The 23,312-nt window shown below is 35.2% G+C and overlaps 2 protein-coding genes across 9 annotated transcripts in view; one reads left to right on the top strand and one right to left on the bottom strand.

Annotated features, from left to right (window-relative positions):
- The window catches only part of MARCHF7 (membrane associated ring-CH-type finger 7), a 45,822-nt gene extending 26,113 nt beyond the window's left edge, over positions 1–19,709 (top strand). For 3 of the 6 annotated variants that reach the window (XM_068545049.1, XM_068545048.1, XM_068545053.1), the window contains 7 exons: positions 913–2,017; positions 5,335–5,504; positions 11,230–11,339; positions 14,261–14,374; positions 15,866–15,914; positions 16,441–16,626; positions 18,403–19,709. In XM_068545049.1, the coding sequence (XP_068401150.1) occupies positions 913–2,017; positions 5,335–5,504; positions 11,230–11,339; positions 14,261–14,374; positions 15,866–15,914; positions 16,441–16,514 (1,622 nt within the window). In that variant the 3' untranslated portion in view covers positions 16,515–16,626; positions 18,403–19,709. The other 3 variants (XM_068545052.1, XM_068545051.1, XM_068545050.1) reach the window with 3 other exon arrangements.
- Positions 19,710–20,041: 332 nt separating this feature from the next.
- Positions 20,042–23,312, bottom strand: part of LOC137765354 (CD302 antigen) — a 131,792-nt gene continuing 128,521 nt past the window's right edge. For all 3 annotated transcript variants that reach the window (XM_068545044.1, XM_068545045.1, XM_068545047.1), the window contains one exon: positions 20,042–22,746. In XM_068545044.1, the coding sequence (XP_068401145.1) occupies positions 22,544–22,746 (203 nt within the window). In that variant the 3' untranslated portion in view covers positions 20,042–22,543. The remainder of the gene's footprint in view (positions 22,747–23,312) is intronic.

Genomic DNA, 23,312 nt, shown 5'->3' with positions numbered 1-23,312 from the left:
TGGGTGGAGGAGCTTTAGTAGACAGTGTCGGTAGCTTCTAGGTTTGGAGGGTAAAAATGTACAGAATAGAATTGATTTAGTCCCTAACAGTTAATCCTTCCATGAGGCACCATGTATTAGCACAGTAGCAATCTAGCTGTTAAACTAGATGTATAGATGAATATTCTTTATGAAGGAATGCTTTGGTATTTCTCATTCTATTTAATGATTAGAACCATCAGTAGTGTACTACTAAAATCACAAATGCCAGGGCTCTCTTCTGACCAGTATTGGAAAAAATAAAAAATAAAGCATAGTTATGTCTGATGAGTAACCGGTTATAAGAGTCACTGCTGTTAACTTGAAAGAAGAGATAAAACATTGGAGAAATTTTGAACTGTTAGCATGGTTTGCTATAAAATTATAAGGGTGATAGTATTTATATGAAATAACTTTTGTTCTTGTTCCAGAGTAAGAAAAATCTCCAAAACACTATCTCTCTATTATTATTTTGCTTTTACTTGTTATGAGTCATTTACCTTGAACTTGTTTGCCCATTTAAAATCCCTTATTCATTTAGATGTTAGATATTCTTCTACCATATCGATTTCTGATTAATAAATTCAACTGTTTTACCTTCATCAAGTTGGTAGATTGATGTTTGCCTCTCATAAGCTATAATACATTTCTTTTTTAAAAAATTTGTAATGCTGACTTTATACAGCAGTATTGGATTTTACCAAAGGTATAGAAAGATAGATAAATATGTTTATTTTTTCTGCAATAATAGTTAAGCTGTGTAGTTATAATATGCCAGTATTCAGTTTGAATCCAGTGTTTAATTTTGGCAGTAATTAGTGGTTAATAGACACAACCTTAATAATGCACAAATTTTTCATGTAATTGACTACCTTTCCTTTCTTTGAAAAATAGATGTTCAAGACAGAGTTCCTTCTTCATATTCACAAGGAGCAAGACCAAAAGAGAACTCATTGAGCACTTTACAATTGAATACATCACCTACAAATCACCAAATGCCTTCTGAACGTCAGACCATACCATGTTCTAGGGACTCTGGTAGAAATTCTTTAAGATCAAATTTTTCTCCAAGAGAATTAGAATCTCCCCAAAGCAGTATACAGTCTGGATTTTCTTATATTTCAAATAGAGGTGAAACCTCAACTATAGGCAGTTCAAATAGGGTTGGCTCATCTCAAAGATCATTTCAAGAATCTTCTGATAATGAAGGTAGACGTACAACAAGGAGATTGCTGTCACGTATAGCTTCTAGTATGTCATCTACTTTTTTTTCACGAAGGTCTAGTCAGGATTCCTTGAATACAAGATCACTGAGTTCTGAGAATTCTTACATTTCTCCAAGAATCTTGACAGCTTCACAGTCTCGTAATGCAGCATCAGCTTCTGATGGTCCTGATAATAGGGCATCCGAAGCTTCTCAGGGATTTCGATTTCTTCGGCGAAGATGGGGTTTGTCATCTCCTAGCCAAAATCATAGCTCTGAGCCAGATTCTCAAAATTTTAACCAAGAATCTGAAGGTAGAAATACAGGACCATGGTTATCTTCCTCACTTAGAAATAGATGCACACCTTTGTTCTCTAGAAGGAGGCGAGAGGGACGAGATGAATCTTCAAGGATATCTACCTCTGATATACCATCTAGATCTCATCATATTTTTAGAAGAGAATCAAATGAAGTGGTTCACCTTGAAGCACAGAGTGATCCCCTTGGGGCTACTGCCAGCAGACCACAAGCATCTGCAGCACCAAGCAGTGCTGCTATGGGTGGCTCCATATCAGATTCGGCTCACAGTGGACGAAGTTCAGGAATAACAGGGATCCTTCCTGGTTCCTTATTCCGATTTGCAGTGCCCCCAGCACTTGGAAGTAATTTGACCGACAATGTCATGATCACTGTAGATATTATTCCTTCAGGTTGGAGTTCATCTGATGGAAAAAATGATAAAACTAAAAGTGTACCCTCAAGAGACCCAGAAAGACTGCAAAAAATAAAAGAGAGGTAAGTTTGAATACCTGTCTTAAGCCTGTGAAGAACAGATTAGAGAAAGAACTGTTTGTTTCTAAAATGGTTTCTCATGAGAGTGATGTCTGAAATTTCTTGCCTGAAAATTTACATCCAGTAAGATGTTAGCGTCTTGCTCAGAGGTAAAATGGATGAGAATTAATACTGGAGGCGGGCACTGGGGGTGTAGATTGCATCGGGAAATAATCTAAAGGTTATTTTTTTTTAAAAATTATTTATTTATTTATTTTTGGCTGTGTTGGGTCTTCGTTTCTGTACAAGGGCTTCCTCTAGTTGTGGCAAGCGGGGGCCACTCTTCATCGCGGTGCGCGGGCCTCTCACTGTCGCGGCCTCTCTTGTTGCGGAGCACAGGCTCCAGACGCGCAGGCTCAGTAGTTGTGGCTCACGGGCCTAGTTGCTCCGCGGCATGTGGGATCTTCCCAGACCAGGGCACGAACCCGTGTCCCCTGCATTGGCAGGCAGATTCTCAACCACTGCACCACCAGGGAAGCCCTAAAGGTTATTTTTAACCAGCTTTGGCTACAGATACATATAGAGACAAAAATCTTAATCTCTTACCCTGTTTCTAGGTAGACTAGTGCTAAATGGGATTGGTAAAGTGGCCCAAGTCGTTTTGGATTATCAAGACAATGTTTCAGCCTTTAATAATATCATTTATTGGGACTTGCCTGGTGGTCCAGTGGCCAAGACTCTGCGCTCCCAATGCAGGGGGCCTGGGTTTGATCCCTGGTCAGGGAACTAGATCTCACATGCCACAGCTAAGAGTTTGCATGCCACAACTAAAGATCCCACGTGCCACAACTCAGACCCAGTGCAGCCAAATAAATAAATAACAAAAAATAAGATCATTTATTTACCATTTATTAGTATTTCTCACTTCAAATTTTTTTGGAATGAGGTAAAATCATTTACACAAATTTTTAAATTTCGTTTTTGAAGTCCAAATGTATACTGAATATTCTTTATATATTGTGACTATTTGACAGAGATATCAGTTTAAATTCAGGACTTAGAATGTTTTGTTTTGTTTTTTAACGGTTAACCACATATTTATTAGTGTGACGTGCTAAAATAGAAGAAATCTAGCTTCTAAATTTACCTTGAAGTAAGGAATAGAATCTTTTTATTCATGTGAAATCTTTTGTAGAGTTTAGTTTGCTTAAAAATTTTTGGGAAAAAGATGAAAGATCTGAGATTTTCACTCCAACTTAATTATTTTGTCATGTAAGTGTAGTTACTTAGTTTTTCCATCTACTAAAATTAGTTTTATGATAAAATGGGATAGGATAGTACATGTAAAATATACTTGTAAGAAGAAAAGACTTATATAAAGCTAAAGTCGTTGGGTGTTTTTGTTTTTTCTTGTTCATCAAGGCCCCATGTAATGGAATTTTGGGGGAGCATAGTTGTTACTATCATTTTAGGGTTTTTTGGTCTTTAAGAGGAAATACATTCAAATCTTACTCTGGGGAATAAAGGGAGCTTCGCATGCTTTCTGAGATATTGAACATTGACTCGTATCTTCCCACTTTTCCTTATATAGGACAAATTGTTACCATGTGACTGTTCTCTTCTTTTAAAATTTGCTCTTTTTCCTTTCTTGTAGAAAGATTTACTCTGCCCTGGTAGTGTTAGCTTTAGTGTTATTACAGGAGCTCCCTCTAATTGCAAGCTGTCTACTGAGTAATGTAGTAACTATTATATTTCTTGTGCTCAAAGTTAGATTAATTTGAGTGCAGTAGTGTAAGTAGGGCAAAAAATTAATTTAGTGATTTCCAAAGAGAAACTAATTAAGCCAGCACCACCCTGTCTGGTTAGATAGTTTAAAAAGCAGCATTTGTTGGTTATTTTGATAGAGTTTATATGTGTGTGTGTTCCTTTATTACATATTTTGCTTAAAAATGAGGATTATAAGATACTTTACAATTAAATGAATGAAAGTGTAAAAAAATTGAGTCTCCCAAAGTAAAAACCATCAACCAAAGAAAGTTATATCTAAAGGTAAAACATAAACACTAATGCTTGAGGTTGTATCTCTGGTTAATCCTAGGCATGAAAGTCACCTAAAAGTACACCTGTTCCTCTTTCCACACATCTTTTGCTGAACTCATTTGGAACCCATATAATCCAGGTTATATTTCAATAACAGTTTAGCTTTCTGTATCATCACTTTACTGAGTACCTTTTTCATGTCAGCAGTGGACTAAGGCAATAGGGATTTTAATTTAAAAAACTACCTGTCTTACAGTGACCATTCTGCATTTAAATTAAGCAGTACATGTTGGCCTGTGAAATAGAGGACATAGGTTAATGGAAACTGCTCCACACTTTAAAAGCCTACGCTTGTAGAAATCAGGATGATTTAATAACATTGCTGGGTGGGGAAAACGAAGAAGTTTTAAATCTCTTCTTTTGGTGTTTTAAATTAATGATTTAATACAAAAAGCCTATCAGTTTAAACATATGTGGCTCTGCTAACATGTAAATTGAAAAATCACAAGTCAATATTTGTTTAGTTCATCAAAGTTGTCTGAAAAGTTTTGGGGGGACAGGGACTTCCCTGGTAGTCCAGTAGTTAAGACTCCGTGCTCCCTATGCAGGGGGCCCAGGTTCGATCCCGGTCGGGGAACTAGATCCCACATGCCACAACTAAAAGATCCCGCATGCTGCCACTAAGAGCCCGCACGCCACAACTAAAAGACCCCGCATGCTGCAACTAAGACCCGGTGCAGCCAAATAAATATTAAAAAAAAAAAAGTTTTGCAGGGACAAAAGTGATGGGTATATAAGTACATTATCTTTATACTGCTGGAATTGAAGTAGTCTGTGGTACTGCAGAAATTAAAGTCTTAGTGAAACTTACAAATTGATTGTGAAAAATATGGAGTTTAAACTGTGGTAGCAGGGGCGGGTGTGGTGGCGGTGGGATGAATTGGGAAACTGGGATTGACATATATACACTAATATGTATAAAATAGATAACTAATAAGAACCTGATGTATAAAAAATAAATAAAATTAAAAAAAAATAAACTGTGGTACCAAAGACAAAATTACTTAAACTGTTTGAAGATAAGTAATAGGATAGCCTACTTCATTTACCTTTAAAATATTTATTATAATTTTTATTCTTATTGATACAGTTTTTCTTAGAAGTTCCTGTTTATTGTTGTTGTTGTTTGCCTTTTTTCTACCCAGAGAGACCATGATATTGTTTGGGATTATGTATGACTGGAAATGACCAACCAGGATGGTTTTGATAGCTCTGTTTAGGAAATGTACCTTCTTTTCCAGCCTCCTTTTAGAGGACTCTGAAGAAGAAGAAGGTGATTTATGTAGAATTTGTCAGATGGCAGCTGCATCATCCTCTAACTTGCTGATAGAGCCATGCAAGTGCACAGGAAGTTTGCAGTATGTCCACCAAGAGTGTATGAAAAAATGGTTACAGGCCAAAATTAACTCTGGTAAGATTTACCCTTTTGTGTATTTTGTTTTCACAGTTTTTCCAAGAGATGCACGTATGTATGCATTTTAATTAACAAATCTGGTTATAATTTATTGATTGTCAAATTTATACTCTTATCAAAAGCGTCAATCATTTTTTGAAGCAAAAGCATTGAAGAGCATTAGTCTTGCTTCATAAATTTAACATATAATAGTGTTTCTTATATTTCATTTACTGAACAATCTACTCCCATACATGTATAGTGCAACTGTAGTTTGTTATTGTTGGTGACGCTTACAATCATGCAAGATATTTTTGAATCAAAGAAATATTCTTACTGTTTACCAACTGTGTGTCCTTGAGAAAGATTTATTGTCTCTCATGTTGTTATGCAGCAGTAAAATTACTGTAGGGAGTCGTTGTTTATTAAGTGCCTGTTATGGAGCCAGGCATTGTTCTAGATGTGGGATATAGAGAGCAAGACAGACAAGGCACTTGCTCTCGTGGTGGGATTACGTGTTAAAGCAATGCCTTGTTGAGGTGAGGACATTTATACTTGAATGAAGAGGAGCTAGCTATTCTAGAATGAGAGGAAAAGCATTCCAGCACACAGAACAGCTAGTACAGAGACTTTAAGGTGGGAATGACTTAGGTGTGTTTGAGGAATTGAATGAAGGCCCCGCATGGCTGGAGTATAATTAGTGGGAAAGGAGAGGGGTGATGAGGTAAGAGAGATTAGCAGAGGCTAGCTCATTTAGGACTTTGAAAGTTAATGTCAGAAGCTTAGATTTTTATGTAAGTGTCGTGGGAAGCCACTGAAGGTCAGGGGAGTGAAATGATCTTATTTATATTTTGGCTGCTCTGTGAAGAGTGGATTTTAGTGTGACAAGAGTAGAAGCAGGGAGGTCAACCGGGAATCTATTGTGGTGACCAACCAGGAATCTATCTTTACAAGAGGTGGTGATGGTGGTGGTGGTGGTAGAAATGGATGATGGATTCTGGTATGTTTTGGAGGTAGATTCTATAAGACTCGCCAGTGGATTGGATGTGGTGGAGTGAAGGAGAAAGAACACTTAGAGAAGCTCATATTTTTGCCTTGAGCAACTAAATAAATGGTGGGGCCATTGACTGAAAATAAAGAAGACTGAGAATAGAATAAATTTGGGAGAGGAAACCGAGAGTTCTGTTTTAGAAATGTTGTATTTGAACTGTTTATTAAATAACCATATGGAAATGGTTATGGGCAGTTAGCAAGACAGGCGCGATGTTTCAGGGGTTTTAGTGCAGAAAATAACAGTTTTAGGAATCATGAGCACATAATATTTTAAGATTTGAGATTAAATAAGGTCACTTGAGCAAGAGCAGATAGTAAACAAATGAGCCCAGGGCAGAGCCCTGAGGCACCCAAATGCTTAGTGGGAACAGAGAAGGAGATTTGAGGAGCAGCCTCAGTCTGGTATGAAGAAAACAGAGAAAATGTCGTGTTGTGCAAGCCAGAAGAAGAAAATGTTTTAAGAGGGTGTAACCAACCCTGTCAGGTACTGCAAAGAAATCAGAACAAAGAGATAAGCACAAAGAAATGACAGCTGGATTTGGTAGCATGGATGACCTTGGTGACTTCAGTGCTGGGGAGGTGTCTTTGTATGATTAAATTGAGCTGAGTAAGACTGGGGAAGCAGCGGCATAGACGCCCTCTTAACAATAAGCTTTACTGTCAAGGAGATTGGAGATACAGGGTAGGAATTGGAGAGTTATATGGGGTCATGGTACATGTTTTTGTTTTGTTTTTGTTTCGAGGTAGAAATTTGAGGGCATTTTTTATTTTAACAAGAGATACAATGGAGAGAAAAAAAATTATGAAAAGGGAAAGGAAAGATGGGATCCAGAGCACAAGTTGAGTAGTTAGCCTTTAATAGGAAAAAGGGTACTTCATCTCTAGAAAGCTAGTGTAGATATGGATTATTGATCAGTTTGTTGCTTTGGTGAGAAGGTGCTTGAATTCCTATATAATTGCTTCTGTTTTCTTAGTAAGGTCTTTAGCTGATGAGGGGATAGGTTAAGAGATTTTCATGTGTGGGGAAAATAACATTCTAAAATGCTTTCAGGGTTTTCAGGTAGTACTAATGTCCATAAAAATCTGTGGCCGTGAATATGATTTAAAAGTGGGATTGGGATACGTGTACCTTTTTTTTTAGAAGCAGTTTTCAGATACTTGGATACAGATGAGGATTTGAGTTCGATGGGGTTGGGACCTTTGCCAGGCAAATATGATGAAGGGAGTTAAGGGTGTTTGTAAGGCTGTAGTTGTGGTGAGCCTAGAAATTAGACAAAATAAGGAAGGGAGTAAGAACATTAGGAAGTGGATAGTGAGAAGTGGTAGGGTCAGTGTCTTTGAATCTCAGTGACATTGAAGAGAATTGCCAGAGTAGGTGAGCTAAAATGATGAAAAGTTGTAGGTGCACAGGAGAGGATGCTTAAAATACAGATTTTAGGAGTAGTGCAGTACACTGCAATGACAGGGTCAACGGTATGACCATAACCGTGGGGAAGGGTAATATTGGAAGCAAGGATGTTGAGGAAGTCGGAATCAAATGTGGTCTTATGTGGCTGTTGAAATAGCCAAGAAATAAGTTGGGTAAAGAAGAGACGTGCTAAAGTCATTAATGAATGAGGAGGGACTTAGAGTTTCAAAACAGCAATAGGTGTGGGGAGGGGGCATCTATCCCTATTTCTTGGTCCTGAGGTACAAAGTGTTGTGGGGAAAAAAATGGCTGCAGAAGAGTATGTATCAGTTTGTGAAGCACTGTAGTTCAGGCTTGAAGTTGAAGAGATAATTCATAAAGGAGATTGGTTAAGAGGAATTTAATGTTGGACCATGAGTACCAGAGGACCTAGTGAAATGTGACTAGTAGGGTGGGAAATTAGATCGGAGTAGTAAATGTACATAATTGTGTGAAAATGACAGTCTGATGGTGATAGCTGGGTGGCATAGGCAAACAGGTTGTGAGGTATGATGGTATTAATTTTAACGTTAATAATCTGTTGGAGGAGTTTGAGTAACCTATTCAAACTGGAGGTTACGAAGGTAGTGGGAAATTTTTTCCTGCTGCAAGGTTAGCAAAGGCCTCCTTGGGGTAGGGGGTTATCTTTTCTTCTAAACTAACCTGATCCCAAACCTGTGTGATGGGCTGTCTTACCTGTAGCAGCCTCTTCTTGGCTGTATAGTGTTATGACAGCCTCATAGGCTTTATTAGTCATCACCCTGGGGTGTTATTAAGATAAAATGAGTGCTCAGCATGGTTCTTGACACTTAGCAAGGGTCCAGAAATGTTAGATATCACCAAAATGAAAAACAACTTGACTCACCTTCTGTTACATTTGCAATTGGATTGTTAGTATTATGTAGGCAGGAAAACAGATAATACAATATATTGTCTAAGAACATTGGATTTTTGGAGTTAGACATGCTTAGGTTGGAATATTGACTCCAACACTTAACTATAGGATTTTGAGTAAGTCTCTTTTAACATTGGTTCTGAACCCTGGTTGCTGATCAAAATATTACCCATTGGAGTTTTTAAAAACATAGATGCCTCAGATCCATTCCTAAATATTTTTAAGTAGGTCTGGGGTTGAGCCTCAATTCCGTCATGAATCAAATTGAGTAATAGCTTGTTGTTAAGGTCAAATGAGATGATGTTTATGAATAGTTTCTCACAGTATTGGACTCATAGTAAGTACTCAATTAAATAGGTTTTAAAGGTAATAATAAGTATTCATGGTCAAATGAATGTTAAGATCTCAAGAACTGAACCTTCCTTTTAGTTTCCACAAGGCTTTCTCGTATTTTCATAAAGACCCCATCTGGTAGGTGATTCTCTGGTAGAGATTCATTTAAACATTTATTAGGCAGCTACTATATATGGACTGTTGAAACTCTACAGGATGTTCAAAGATGAATAGAATACGTCTAGTACAAGTTTAGGCAAATGCAGTCAGGGCCTACTGAATGAGGTGGGATGTAAAGGACAGAATCCTGGATTAAAGATTGTAGGGATAAATGGGTTCCTCCCATCTGCATATGACCTTTTTGAGCAACTTCTGTAGGTCACTTGTTCCGTAGAAGAGAAAAATGAAACCCTAAGATGTGAAAGAGTTTGTTTTAATGATATCCAGTGTCCATATTTTATGACCATCACATTTTTCCTGCTTCTGAATCAGAGAATAAATGTCTGATAAGAGAAAGCCTTCTAAAGTTTCACATTCTTTATATTCTCCATCAGGTCATAACACTATGGACTTATCCTTGAATCTCCAGAACTTCTAATCTATTTTGGCACATAACAAGCACTCCGTAAATGTTAGTTAAATTGAATCTAAATCTTTATCTTGTTTATGCACATGACTGGCTCTAATTTTTAGTACCTTTTTTCATTTTAAAACCCTGTCTAAAAATAAACACAAGGGGGAAAATGGCTATATATTTAATTAGACAAGACCTACTTAATTGGAGCCAGAAGCTTAGGAGTAACCAAGTGTTGAGTGCCTACAGGACAGATGGAATTTTATTTAATTGTGGTAAAATATATATTGATATAACATGAAATTTGCCCTTTTAACCATTATTAAGTGTATAATTCAGTGACATTAAGTAGATTCCGAATGTTTTGTGACCATCACCACTATTTGTTTACAAAACTTTTAAGTCACCCTAAACAGAAATTTTATACCCATTAAGCACTAACACCCTTCTCCCCCTCCTCCCCAGCCCCTGGTAACTTCTGATCTACTTTCTCTATGAATTTGCTTATTCTACATATTTCTTATAAGTGAAATCATACAACATTTGTCCTTTTTGTATCTTATTTGTGCCTTATTTTACTTAGCAGTTGTAGCATGTATAAGGACTTCATTCTTTTCATGGCGGAGGGGAGCTGTTTTTTTTTTTTTTAAAGTTATACAATTTTTATTTATTTATTTATTTATTTATGGCTGTGCTGGGTCTTCGCCTCTGCGCGAGGGCCCTCTCCAGCTGCGGCAAGCGGGGGCCACTCGTCATCGCGGTGCGCGGGCCCCTCATCATTGCGGCCTCTCTTGTTGCGGAGCACAGGCTCCAGACGCGCAGGCTCAGCAATTGTGGCCCACGGGTCCAGCTGCTCCGCGGCACGCGGGATCCTCCCAGACCAGGGCTCGAACCCGTGTGCCCTGCACTGGCAGGCAGACTCTCAACCACTGCGCCACCAGGGAGGCCCCGGGGAGCTGTTTTTATCTGAACAAAGGTGGATCCCTTTTTTTGCCTTCTATGCTGCAGGGAAGACACATTTCTTCGACCACAGAAGGTCTTAGTATATGTCGTCACATTAAAGATACTAGCCTGAGTATATGTAACTAGTTGTTTTAGATACCATGTTTTCTTGGCATCTTGCCAGAGTACTTAAGGAGGAAGTAGGAGGTACAGATAACTAACATTCCATTGTCAGCTTCCCATATCAAAATGTATGAGCGTCTGGGGGGAAAAATGGGTGGAGGCTTAGGTACCACAGAGTAGGACTTGACATGCACATCAGGTGTTACTGATTGATATTTTAGGAGACATTACTGGTTTATGGTCGTAGCACAGTCTCCCTGCTATCTCTTCCTCCCTGCCTTCCTTTCAGTTTTCTGTGTTCTAAGCTTAAACCTACAAGGAAAAATGTTTTGTGGAGACCCTGCAAAATTAAGCTTTACTTGTAATTTTTTACCAGGTTCTTCGCTAGAGGCTGTAACCACCTGTGAACTCTGTAAAGAGAAGTTGCAGCTTAACCTGGAGGATTTTGATATTCATGAACTACATAGAGCTCATGCAAATGAACAAGTTAGTATATTTTGCCTAATTTACCTTGGTAAGTGTCTATTCTGTGCTTAAAGGACAACTCTTGAAGAAAAGATTAAATCATGGTCAGAAAACCTGCATTAAAATAATAATAATAACATTTTCTTTTACTGCATTAGGTATAATTTTATAATTTTTCTTTACTTTCCTATAACTTTTTGAAAGTGAAAGGCAAAAAAGCAAGTCGCAGGTTTTAAATTATTAAGGTAAAATTTATTATATGGTTCCTAAATAAACGTGAAAATAAAGGCTTACTAAGTGGTCCCCAAATAGGCATGCTAAGAGCTGTCTCAGTTGTGAATACCTCTTAGTCCTAGAACATGATTGAAACACCAAGCCCTGGATCTTCATCCTCTTCCTTCCTTCCTTCCTCCCTCCATCCCTCCATCCCTCCGTCCCTCCCTTCCTCCATCCCTCCGTCCCTCCCTTCCTCCCTTCCTTTTTTTTTAATGTTAGGAATAGCTTTTTATGTGCCTATCTGCCCCCATGTTCTTCTACTATCCTGGTTCCCTCCACTCTCCTCATTCCTACCTCTAACTTTATGATGAACAACTTACTTAAGAAATCTTTAATTCCAAGTTCACATTGTTTATAAACCTCTTTCTTTTAGTATTTGTGTCATTATAGTCTATTCATATAATGAATAATCTGCTCTTATTAAATTTTTTTTCAAATATTTTCTTCTCATTTCTCAGATTTTTTGGTATTATTGATAACTATTCTCCTAATAATTGATTTGGTCACTAATTTTTGTTTCTTGAAGCTTTAAATTAAAAAAATTTTTTGAGATGCTTAGATAGTTAGAATGAAGAGTTCAATATTTTCCCCCTTTTCTTCCTGCTAAAGGAAAATTCTGGGGGAAAAAAGATGTTAAAGGAGATTACAAGGATGACTCAAGAGCCGTACTCTCCAAGTATGCTTAGCATATTTGTTATAAAAAGAGATATGATGGTGGGAGAATGCATGAATGCTTGAAAAGCACTTTAAATTAAGGAGTAGTGGACACCCCCCTTTTTTTGATAGAGGTAAAGTTCACATAAACATAAAAATCATTTTAAAGTGAACAATTCGGTATATTTGCGATGTTGTGCAACCACCACTGCCATCTACTTCCAAGATACTTTCATCTCTCCTAAAGAAAATCCTGTACCCCTTAACCAGTTGCTCCCTGTCCCCGCTTCCTTCGGCAACCACCAACTGCCTTCTGTCTCTGGATTTATCCATTATGGACATTTCGTATAAATGGAATCAAGCAACATGATCTTTTATGGATACCCTTTACTTTTAAAATGTGGGAATAATGAATACCCTTTGAAAATCTGATTAAAATCACACTCCTAACAAAATATACAAAGACACAATATTTGTATGTGATTTAAGGGATTCCCAGATCCTTTGAAGCTGATTACTTAGATCCAGGTTAAGAATCACTGATATAATTAATGAACCATTAAGGCAATTGATGTAGCATAGATGCTATTCATACTAATTATTACTCTATTCTTTAATGAGCCACTTGTCCAAAGAGAATAGTGTTTTCAGCAAGGAATTGTCTTAAATCCCTAAGGAGTCTCTCTAGACAGCTGAGCATTGGTATTTTAAAGAACGGGGAAAAGAGTATGTAAAAATAGAATGATGGAAAGAAAAAATTTTTTTTTCATCTTCTCAAAATGAGAGTAGGTTTCAAAGGATGGTTTTCTTCTGCCATTCTTCCTTCTCTAGGTGCTCCATCATGTCTCTTAAAGGTGGTTCTTTGGCATTTCGATTCAACCAGGAATGTTTTCATGGTTCTCCAAGGATTTAATGACCCACAATCTTAAATAATTTAGGTGTGAGGAAATATTAGGTGGAGTCATTGTAAAAGCAGTGACAGCCTTGATTAAGCTTCCTGGCTTTAACTTCTTTGTTCTGTGTGAATCTTGGATTCTGGGGGCCCAAGAACTACTCTCATTTGAAATGATTAGCTTAATGCAGTTTATTTCCTCATTATCCAGTAGCTTCATTTTTTTCAAGGTGATAAACATTAAAATTTTTTAAAAAAATTTTCAGGACATAAATTTATTTTCTTTTAAGTTAAAAATAAGAAAAGTAAGCAAAGATTTAAAGAAAGTTTTAATAAGTCAATTTCAAATTTCTTGACTGCTCTGTGGAATCTGATAACCAGTTACTTGCTGAAGTTGTTACTAAGAACGTATAGTTCTTAACTTCAGATGAGTTAATTACCAAAAATGGTACAACTTACAGGTAGTTCACTGTATAAAAATTACAGGATAGATTAGACTTTTAATAACACTATATTCATGACTTGTATTATTAGCTTCAAAACAACAATTTTGAACCAAAGGACAGGTTTTACCCACTATAAATTTCTATGTGAATGATATGAAGAACAGTTACTCTATTACCTTTATTCATTTTTATACTTACTGTTACCTTAAAGTTAATTATATTATGTAATAAACACTTGACCCATTTGACTAGGTTTTAATTGTATAATTTATTGATTTAGCTATAGATGAAATGATAATTAAGTAAACATTTATAGCCATTTGTATTAATAAAATCTGTTAGGCGCTTTATAACTTGATAGAACCAGAGCATTCATTCTACCATCAAATGAGTTAAAAGTCCCACTTTTATATAAATTACATAAAAGAAGACTGTATGAAAATAAAGAGGATATTCACACACCTATTTGTACACCTTATAGCATTAGTAAAATTATGAAATTATGGAGGGTGACTTTTTATTTCTTGGTTTAATAGATGGTGCTGTATCTCTTACTAAGACTGGATATGAATACATTTCCTCTAGTTTCTCAGTATACTTTGGATGTCAATCTCTTGTCTATTAATTTTTCATTCTCCATATTCTTCTTTTTCTCGTTTGCTTCCCTGTTGAAGGCTGAGTATGAGTTTATCAGCTCTGGTCTCTACCTAGTTGTGTTATTGCACTTGTGCGAACAAAGCTTTTCTGATATGATGGGAAATACGAATGAACCAAGCACACGTGTCCGAGTAAGTAACCTTGGAGCAGGGGAAAAGGGTGGATGTGATGCAACAAGTGTTTGCTTTGGAAAGCAGATTGTTCTATATGTTCACAGTCTATTTCCTTTGGGGAGTTCTTATATTAAAATCTTTCTTAAAATTAAAGATACTGTAGATTTAATAGAAATTGCTGTCTGGCTTACCTCTGTATCAAGCAGCCTAATTTTCTCATAAAGCTGTTTTAGAAAAAGAAGTAATTTTCTAGCTCTTGAAGGTGATTGGAATATATTTCAGTGAAAAACAGGGACAGAATTGGAAGTACTAAGGAAAATGCTCTTTTTAATTAAAAAACAAAAACAAGACTCAGTATTTTAACTTAGAAACCTGAAATTGAACTCCAAAAACTGAAAGAGTATGGGAAATTAACTTCAATTTATTTGTTACTGTCTTGTAAAAGATTACCAGTGTAGTAGTTTTTAAGCCTCCATATTTCAAACTACTTAAGATCTGGACTATTTGGCATTTAGTCTATACACTATTGCCTTAATTTAACACTTAAGCTAGCTGTTTGTTAGGTATTTTTAATTAAAAGGTACTGTTATGGAAATTTATATACTCTACTGCCTTGCCCATTTTATGTAGCAGGGACTAGAGTCTATATCTCATTACAGTAGCATTCTGAACACCTAATATCTTGAAATGTGTTCATAAACATATCCTTCAAACTATTTTTTATATAGATGTTCTCTTGGTGATGAAAATTTAGTAGAGTTTATGGTGAGGTATAATGTTTCTATTATATTTTGAAAATTATCAAATAACCAATTCAGTGTATATGGGTAGAACATTTTTCTGTAATCATGTAAACATTATTCCTGTGAGCCAGTTGACAGATTATTATCATTCAGAGAAAAGAGAACGAACTATCAAGAGCTTTCAGAATTTGAGCAAAGAGCTCTTGATTTCTAAACAGGCAACTTTAATCTCTTCAGAGTGACCGAACCATATAAAGTATATAATAAGATGTGTTGAATTCATGCCTTTGTAAAAGGTATACACAAGTTAATATTAAAGTGGAAGTCACTTTTATGATTTTTTTTAAAAGTACAGAGTCAAATGCAATACTTCTAGGCAGGAAAATACTGATTTATTTTTTTAATTGACCAGTAAAATTCACTTGGGTCCAAATTGCAGAGGTTTAATTTTTTTTCTCCATAGTTTTTGGAAGTATTATATCAATGCAAGAAGACAGCGGTATTCATAGAATATTATATTGTATCTGCTCCCAATTTCTACGTGATTAATATATGATTTTTATATCGCAATAATGATTATGTAAGACATTAAAAAAATCATATCCTTAAGCTTGTTAAGTTTTGATGTGGGGGGAGAAAAACCCCCTATTTAAAGGCTTAAAATTATGTTTGACTTTTAAGTAGAAATGAATCTCTTATACTGATTCTCTCTTTAGATCCATTTGCTACATTTAAACTACTGTATTTCTTTCTGCATTGTTTCTAGTTTATTAACCTTGCAAGAACTCTTCAGGCACATATGGAAGATCTCGAAAGTAGGTGGAATTTCCCTTCCCCAGACTTGTTGAATTTACTTTTGCAAATTAAACCCACAGAGCAAAACCTAAGTATATATACTCTTTTACCAAATTAGAGCTTCATTTATAGTCTTAATAATACCAGAATAATTGATTTGGGAAAGATGGGTTGGGCAACTGACACTAGTTTTTTAAGAGCCTATTTTTTAAAAATTAAATTAATTTTAATGTATGGAAGGGTGTTATTTTAACCATCAGTATTTTATTTAAATTAAAAATATATATTTAATCACCTTAATTTTAACACTTTTAATGTTCACTTTTTTAAAAGAAGACACGTTTACTAATCAAAACACACTTCTTTAGATTTTTTGTGTGTGAAATTTTACTTGTTCTTTAGCTTTGTTAGATCATAAAAGGTGTTCCCTGGGTTTATATATAGTTCTAGGAATATAGTGGTGAAAAGAGTCCTAATTCTGAGTCCCTAACAGAAGCCATAGTTTTTTTGTTTTTTTTTGTTTTTTTTTTTTTGCTCCTTGTTCAGGTCCTCATGGACCTTTAATAGGCAGCCAGCTCCGCCAGCAGCTCCAATCTCTTAAGATCACGTTCCAGCTTTAGGACTTCTGCCTGGGCTCCTATGTGAAGGCACTTAATGCCCAAATCTTTACAGGCATCTGCACAGCTTACCCTCTTCTCAAAGTCCTACAACCTCCAGGGTGCTTCATACCAGGTGGGCACAGATATTGGTGGCTCTGGAACAGTTCCTGGGAATCCAAGATTACCCTACCTATTGTGCTTTTTCACCCAAAGCAACTGGCATCCCATGATCAGATTCCAGTACACTCTTTGAAGTGTTTTTATATATGTATTCTCCAATTGATTATCTTCTATACTCATCTTCAAAATACTTGGACTGTTAACCTGTAATGTGCATAATATTTTTACCTTTAGAGAAAGCTTAGCATCCTTTGAAGTAAGGTTTTTTTAAAGTTTTAAAAGGATTAGAGGTACAACGAGGTAATGCATTTTCACAACTTTAGTATGTGTGGAAATGGTATATAAAGGAATCAAATGATATAATAAAGTGGGACTTCATTTAGTGTAAATCTTTTTTTCCTTCATACCTTCTTAGTTCAGATCCATCATGTTGGCTAATACAAAGATCTCTCTTTTGTAAATTATAATTGATACTTTGTCAAATGTGATGAGAGTAATTTGTTGCAGTGTACATTTTCCCCAGATTGCTTGTTTGTTTTCAACTAACATTCTCATTTAGAATTTAGTTTTCTAAACATATAGGAGGGTCTACTCCCAACATGTGAACGAGAGGGAAAAGGTGAAGTTGAAATATATACCCAGACTCAACTGAGAGTGAAAGATGTGGGTGCTACAAGTTAACTCCTAAGTGCTAGAGTCTTAATACATTCTGAAAATTGGTTCTGACTGAATTTTCTTCTGTAGAGTTAATCCAATAGAAAACATGAGAAATTCTCTGAAAAGCTATTTTATTTTTTAGTTTGACATTTCTCCATGATATTGCATAAAAGTTAAGCATAGGATTTACTCTTCATGAGCTAAGTATACGCTTGATATTTATTTAAAATGGATTTTAAATTTCTGCAAGGTAAATATATGGAGATTGAAGTTTCATCTGTACGTGTTGCATAATTTTTTCTTGTTGATTCCATTTTCTGGTTGCCCTTAAATTGTACAGTATTAAATACAAGAAGAGTGTACATTTAACCTTTCTGCCCTTGATAATAGGGGAAATGCTGGTAGGATGTTTAGTGAACTTCCATTTTCCTTCACATGCAGACAGTTACATAGTCTTGTACTTACTGTGTCCTTCTTAAAGACATTCGTGGAAGTTTTATATTAAACTCTTGAGCCACTAATGACTAAAATAAATTGAGGTCGGACATGTTGCAAGAGTGATAAATTTCTGACGTGGAGGCATAGGAATAATCTCAACAAAAGGTTTTTACTAAATCCAATTATATTAGGCTGTGTCTATATAAAGCTTTTTTGACTAAATAGAGCTTTTTCTTGGCATTGTATAGACATAGCTCTGATGTAAATTTCAAGAACACCCATAACCTATTATTCTATGTACATTTTTTTTCATTCTCATCGGATACATCAAACATGCAGCGGTAATAAGCCAGATTCTACTCAGGTGTGTGAGAGCACTTGCCTTAAGTTTACTCTTTCTCTAGTGTATTTCTCATTAGCTACTGTGAACACAAATTGATCTCAGAAACTTTTTAGATGTTCTTGGGCCACATTTTTAAACATTTTCATTTTAATAAAAACTAACAAGAAAAAATGAAAATGGGGGGTGGGAGCGTTATAGACGGGCCTCACCCACAGTCAGACCGCACTAACCCTGGCATATACTACATTGGGGTTTTTATCGTACAAGTCATTGCTGTTCTGGCTTCATACTTACACATCCATTCTCATCCCCCTTAAAATCATTCTTGATCATCCTGTTTTCTTTCAACAGCTTCAGAGGATGATTCTGAAGAAGATGGAGACCATAACAGAACATTTGATATTGCCTAACTTCATATGAGACAAATGGATGATCTGTGAACAGTGTTTATTAAAACTGGCAATTAAGTATGAATTAATTTTCTGGGGAAATACCTATTGAACACATTTACTGTCTATATATAGAATGAATATATATATATACACACACACACATTATGCATGTATATATATGTTCATTCTCAAGTGTTGCTGAATTAAAATTCTGCTGGGCCTTTTAACATGGCCAGTGAATCTGATGTTTATAAACTGGTAATTAAAAGTATTTTTCTTTTAGATGAGTGGGGAAAGTGTTACCCTTGTTTTAAATATCTAAGCAATGCTGACAGCCCTTTTTTGTGTTGTGATTACTGTAGTTATATTTATGAAAAAAGGTTGGTGTTTTAGTCTCGTTAGTGAAAAAAGTGGGACAAAATATGCTTTTAGAATAAATTGCCAAATGGCACCTAATTATTTTTCTTTTTAAAATGCCTTAAGTTGCGGTCTCATTTTCATAATCATTTGCTTCCAGTGTTTAAAAAAAAAGAATGGGGAGAAAGTTAAGAAGAGCATTCATTATATTAGGTTTCCAAATTTAATTTGAATTCTAAATTCACTTAGCAATGAAATCTAATTTTTAAAATATATAAAGTGTACAAATGGATAAATTTTTGTATTGATATGCAAAATGCAGATTATATTTGATAGGCCATAGTATGTAGATATTCCTTTGAGGAATATTACAGCTGTAAATTATATCAGAATTTGCCAGTCAGATGCTATTTGGTTAAAAGTATTATTGCAGTCTCAAGTTAACGAAATATTTTTAAATCCCACATTCAGAGTTTAAAACACTGGTTTTCAATGTGTTTTTTAGTGTTGTCACTTCTTTATAGATAAATATGATATAAATAACCTGTTTGGATCCTGGTCGTTTTTAACTGTTCCTTGGTAATTCTAAGCATTTATTTGATGACTTAATATTTTTCACTACCTTTAGAGAAGAGATGAACATTAACTGTTCACCATACTGTGGTCCTGAGTTGTGTATATGTCCATAACACTGTATATTTTCTCTGTCAACACCCTTAGGATACACTTAAAAATGCCTTCAGGCGGGTTTCAGGTTAAATAAAGTCTTTTGTCAAGCTACTTTTTCAGAACCTAAATAGAAACCATGTAATTTCTCACGTGTGAATCAACAGTTTGCCCACATTCAGTCAGATTGTTGGTCTTAATGTAAAACTTTGGCTTGAAATAAAGTGCATACTGATTGATTTACTTTATAGTTTGAAATGTTTCCTTTTAAACAGGTGCTCAAGAAGCCTTCAAACCTTATAGCCAAGAATCTTATTTTAAATCCCATTTTAAATGAAATATAATTGTTTCTAAAACATTTGCTCAACTTCTGCCTGTTATCTTTGCGTTGCCTTCCTTAAAGCAGATATGCAAAATTTAAGGATGCCAGTATCAGTATCTATTCTACAGGTCTTTAGGGATGCTTTGAGTTTGAAACATTTATGCTTTTAATAGAACTCAGCATGAAAATGTAGTGTCTTAACCCACAAAATTTTTTATTTAAAAGTTTTAAGTAAATGGTAGAAAACATTCCATTGGTGTGCATACCATTTATTAATAGTTTTGCTATATTAAGTGCTAAATGACAGAGATACAGACAGTGGCTTGAGCTTTATAGTATTCTTGTAGTTCCTTTGTACCACTTAGTATTTCAGTATTGTATTAGCTGCTTATGTCCTGTAAATGTGAATTAGAGGGAATAAGAAAAATCTTTCATTGGTATCACTTTTAAATTCTGAACAAAATAGAGACCATACACTACTCAAATACCTAAGAATTTAAGATTGCAAATTCCTAAGAAAATGTAGTTAAAAGTAAGTGGTAAAATGTAATGATAGTAGTAATAGTTGCCAAACATAAGAATTACATTGTCATTATTGGGTAGAACCAAGATGTTTGAAGAAAGCAGTCTATACATTCTGAATGTAAACAGGCATGCTAATGTTACTGTTAATATTAAAAATAAATACAGACTTGAATGATTCAGTTATCTGTTGACCACCAAATAGATACAAGGGCCTATTACAGATGTTCAGATATATAAAGAGAATTAAGATTTAGCACTGCATTACCAGGGTCTTTAAGGACTTGTTTGTTTGAAAATAAAATCAAACATGGAAAATTAAATCAGTTAAAACAGCCATTTTGGTAGAGCTGTCATTATTAGGTAGAAGTTACTGAAATGAACTGAAGAAAATTAGTTATGTAGAAGTGGAAGGGGAGACTCTACAGCAGCATTGTCCACTGAAATTTTCTATGATAATGGAAATGTTCTACAATTTGCATTGCCCATCGTGGTAGCTCCTAACTGCACGTGATTTGAGCATTTGAAATATGGCTAGTGCAATTGAGGAAATGAACTTTATTTAAATAGCCACATGTGGCTAGCGGCTAGTGTACTAGATACTGTAAAGATTTGTGATTGATAGTTACAAAGTTTTAAGGAACAGATGGCTGGTCTCAGTTCTTAAAGGAGTGGTAGAATTTGAGGAGGAAAAGCAGTAAGGAATTCCAGTCTAATGTTCACGATTAGCAGCACCATTAATACTCTATCAGTAATAAAATAGACATCTCAATCAATACACAAAATCTCAAAGTTTTACAGAGCATAATTGTTTTGTAATAACACCTAGTATAAAATTTGGTTTTTAGTACCACATAGTCAGATTATTCACTTTGCAGTTATACATGTCTCATTAAGAAAACTGCCATTAATTGTGACGAGGGATGTTTCTGATTCATGGTGGCCAGTGGAAACAGATGGCGCAAGCTAGGACTTCGTTGCCACTGGTCAGCCTTGAGAGATGATAGTGTCTCTATCCATATGAAAAGTATTCCCATAAGATGACTGATGGGATATGCATTAGGGAGAGAGGTTACTTTCCTCGCACTTTCAAGTTTCTACATATAGTAAATACAATTTTATGTGAAGTACATTATCTTTTCTAATACTGTGTTTTCAAGTTGCTAAAGAAATCATTGTTTCAGCTTTCTTCCATTTTCATTTTTTACCCCCCCAAATGATTATTTCACCATTGTCTTAAAATGTACAATACACATACTGAAAACTTTGAACATGATCACTACAGTAGTAGTTAGTTTTTCTCTGCAGTTATTGCTTACACAGGTTTCATGTCATTGAATGATAAACTTCATCAAGGCTTGGGGAGCATGAGAGATGATGATATAGGAACAGATATGGTGGTAGGAGAAAAATCCTTGAAGGACACTATGACCCAAGAGTTACCCGCAATGCCAGCCTCCTCCACACCTTCCTGGTATGGCTGTAATTTTTTTTGTTTCACAAAATTTATTAAATCTTACTGAAATTCTGACCATTTATGATCAGTGCTAAATACTGTTTGTGGTCCAAAACAGTGTTCTGAAAGTACTGAAATTGTATAATTATGTGGCATATGGGGTGTTAAAAAATCTGTAAAATTTTCTACATGTAAATCGTAAAGGAAGATGGAAATATTCGAGGAATTATCAGAGTAACAAGCATAAGTGATATCTAAATGTAGAGAATCTATTTTAAGGTCAGGTTTATTCTTCCATACCTTACTGATAAAGGAGCAAGACCACAGAAATTACTAAAGACCTAGTGATTGCTAAAATTATAGTGATAAGTAGAATTTTTCTTTTTTTTTTTTAAATTCAACTATAAGGTGGTTCAACTCAGTGGGAGGGAAGATGGAGAAGGTAAAACAAGTAGACTGGGTGTTTTTTTTTTTACCTGATTTACTATTAATACTTGGGCTTTAAGCTTTCCTTCATTCAAGTGAAAGGTGCATTTGAGGAGGTGGTTAAAACCATTAAATTATATCTAAGATTATTCCTTTTTAAAAAACTTTGTTCTTATAATCCTAAAGATTAATTTTTGTCACAGTCAGTGATTACATGAGAATAGTGGATGTTACTGGAATTAGGTAATACATCATAAAAACCATGATTTTCATTGTTAGGTTTTATATTAGAATCTTGCATAGGAATCACTGTCAAGGTATTTGATTTCTTAATCTGAGATTTCCAAAACCTTAGTCGAATTGAACATCATATTCATTTTCCTCTGCAACTACTAAAACACAGTCATCATTATAAGGTGATCGGGGTGCAGCTGAAAAAACTGTGGTGAAACCAGAATCCAAACTTCTTTTGTATAGGAACCAAACGACTGCTCCCAAAACTGTCAAAATTACTGTGCTAGCAATCACCAAAGCTGATATTAAAATGTGGTTATCTATAAAGGAAAAGACGAAAGAGAATATGGGAAATCAGGATACACAAGTTGATAGTATTGCTCTTTGGGGAGCACAAATATAGTTTCATCACATAAATATTTCACTATTTTGAGAATTTCTCACATTGGTTAGAAAAACAGTTACACACATTTATTCCTATCAAAATTTATATTTCTTAGCTTGAATAATTGCCATACTTCAAAATTTGAAATAAACTTTGCAGGTCTCCAGTCTACTTTAAGATCCTAAAATGGAAATTATCCACACTGAAGGTTTCACCGTATATTTCTATTTGCATATATTATTTTATGTTATCCAAAGTATACATGTGCATAGCTTAAAATTCATAGTTCTACAGGGTATGTAATGAAAATACTGTGTTCCTCCTCCTGCCCTACTACTACTCACCCTTAATTACCATTCCTCAAAGCAGCCACTCTTCTTACTTCTGTTATTTGCCTCCATGCATGCTTATATTGCTCTTTGATGTAAAATTTTTTTTAATTGTAGTAAAATATGCATAACAAAATTTACCACCTTAACCATTTTTAAGTGTGCAGTTCAG

Source organism: Eschrichtius robustus, chromosome 5 (genome assembly GCF_028021215.1).
Source record: "Eschrichtius robustus isolate mEscRob2 chromosome 5, mEscRob2.pri, whole genome shotgun sequence".
Lineage (NCBI taxonomy): Eukaryota > Metazoa > Chordata > Mammalia > Artiodactyla > Eschrichtiidae > Eschrichtius > Eschrichtius robustus.
The sequence above is the reverse complement of the archived record's forward strand: the minus strand, read 5'-3'. Positions and strand labels throughout refer to the sequence as shown.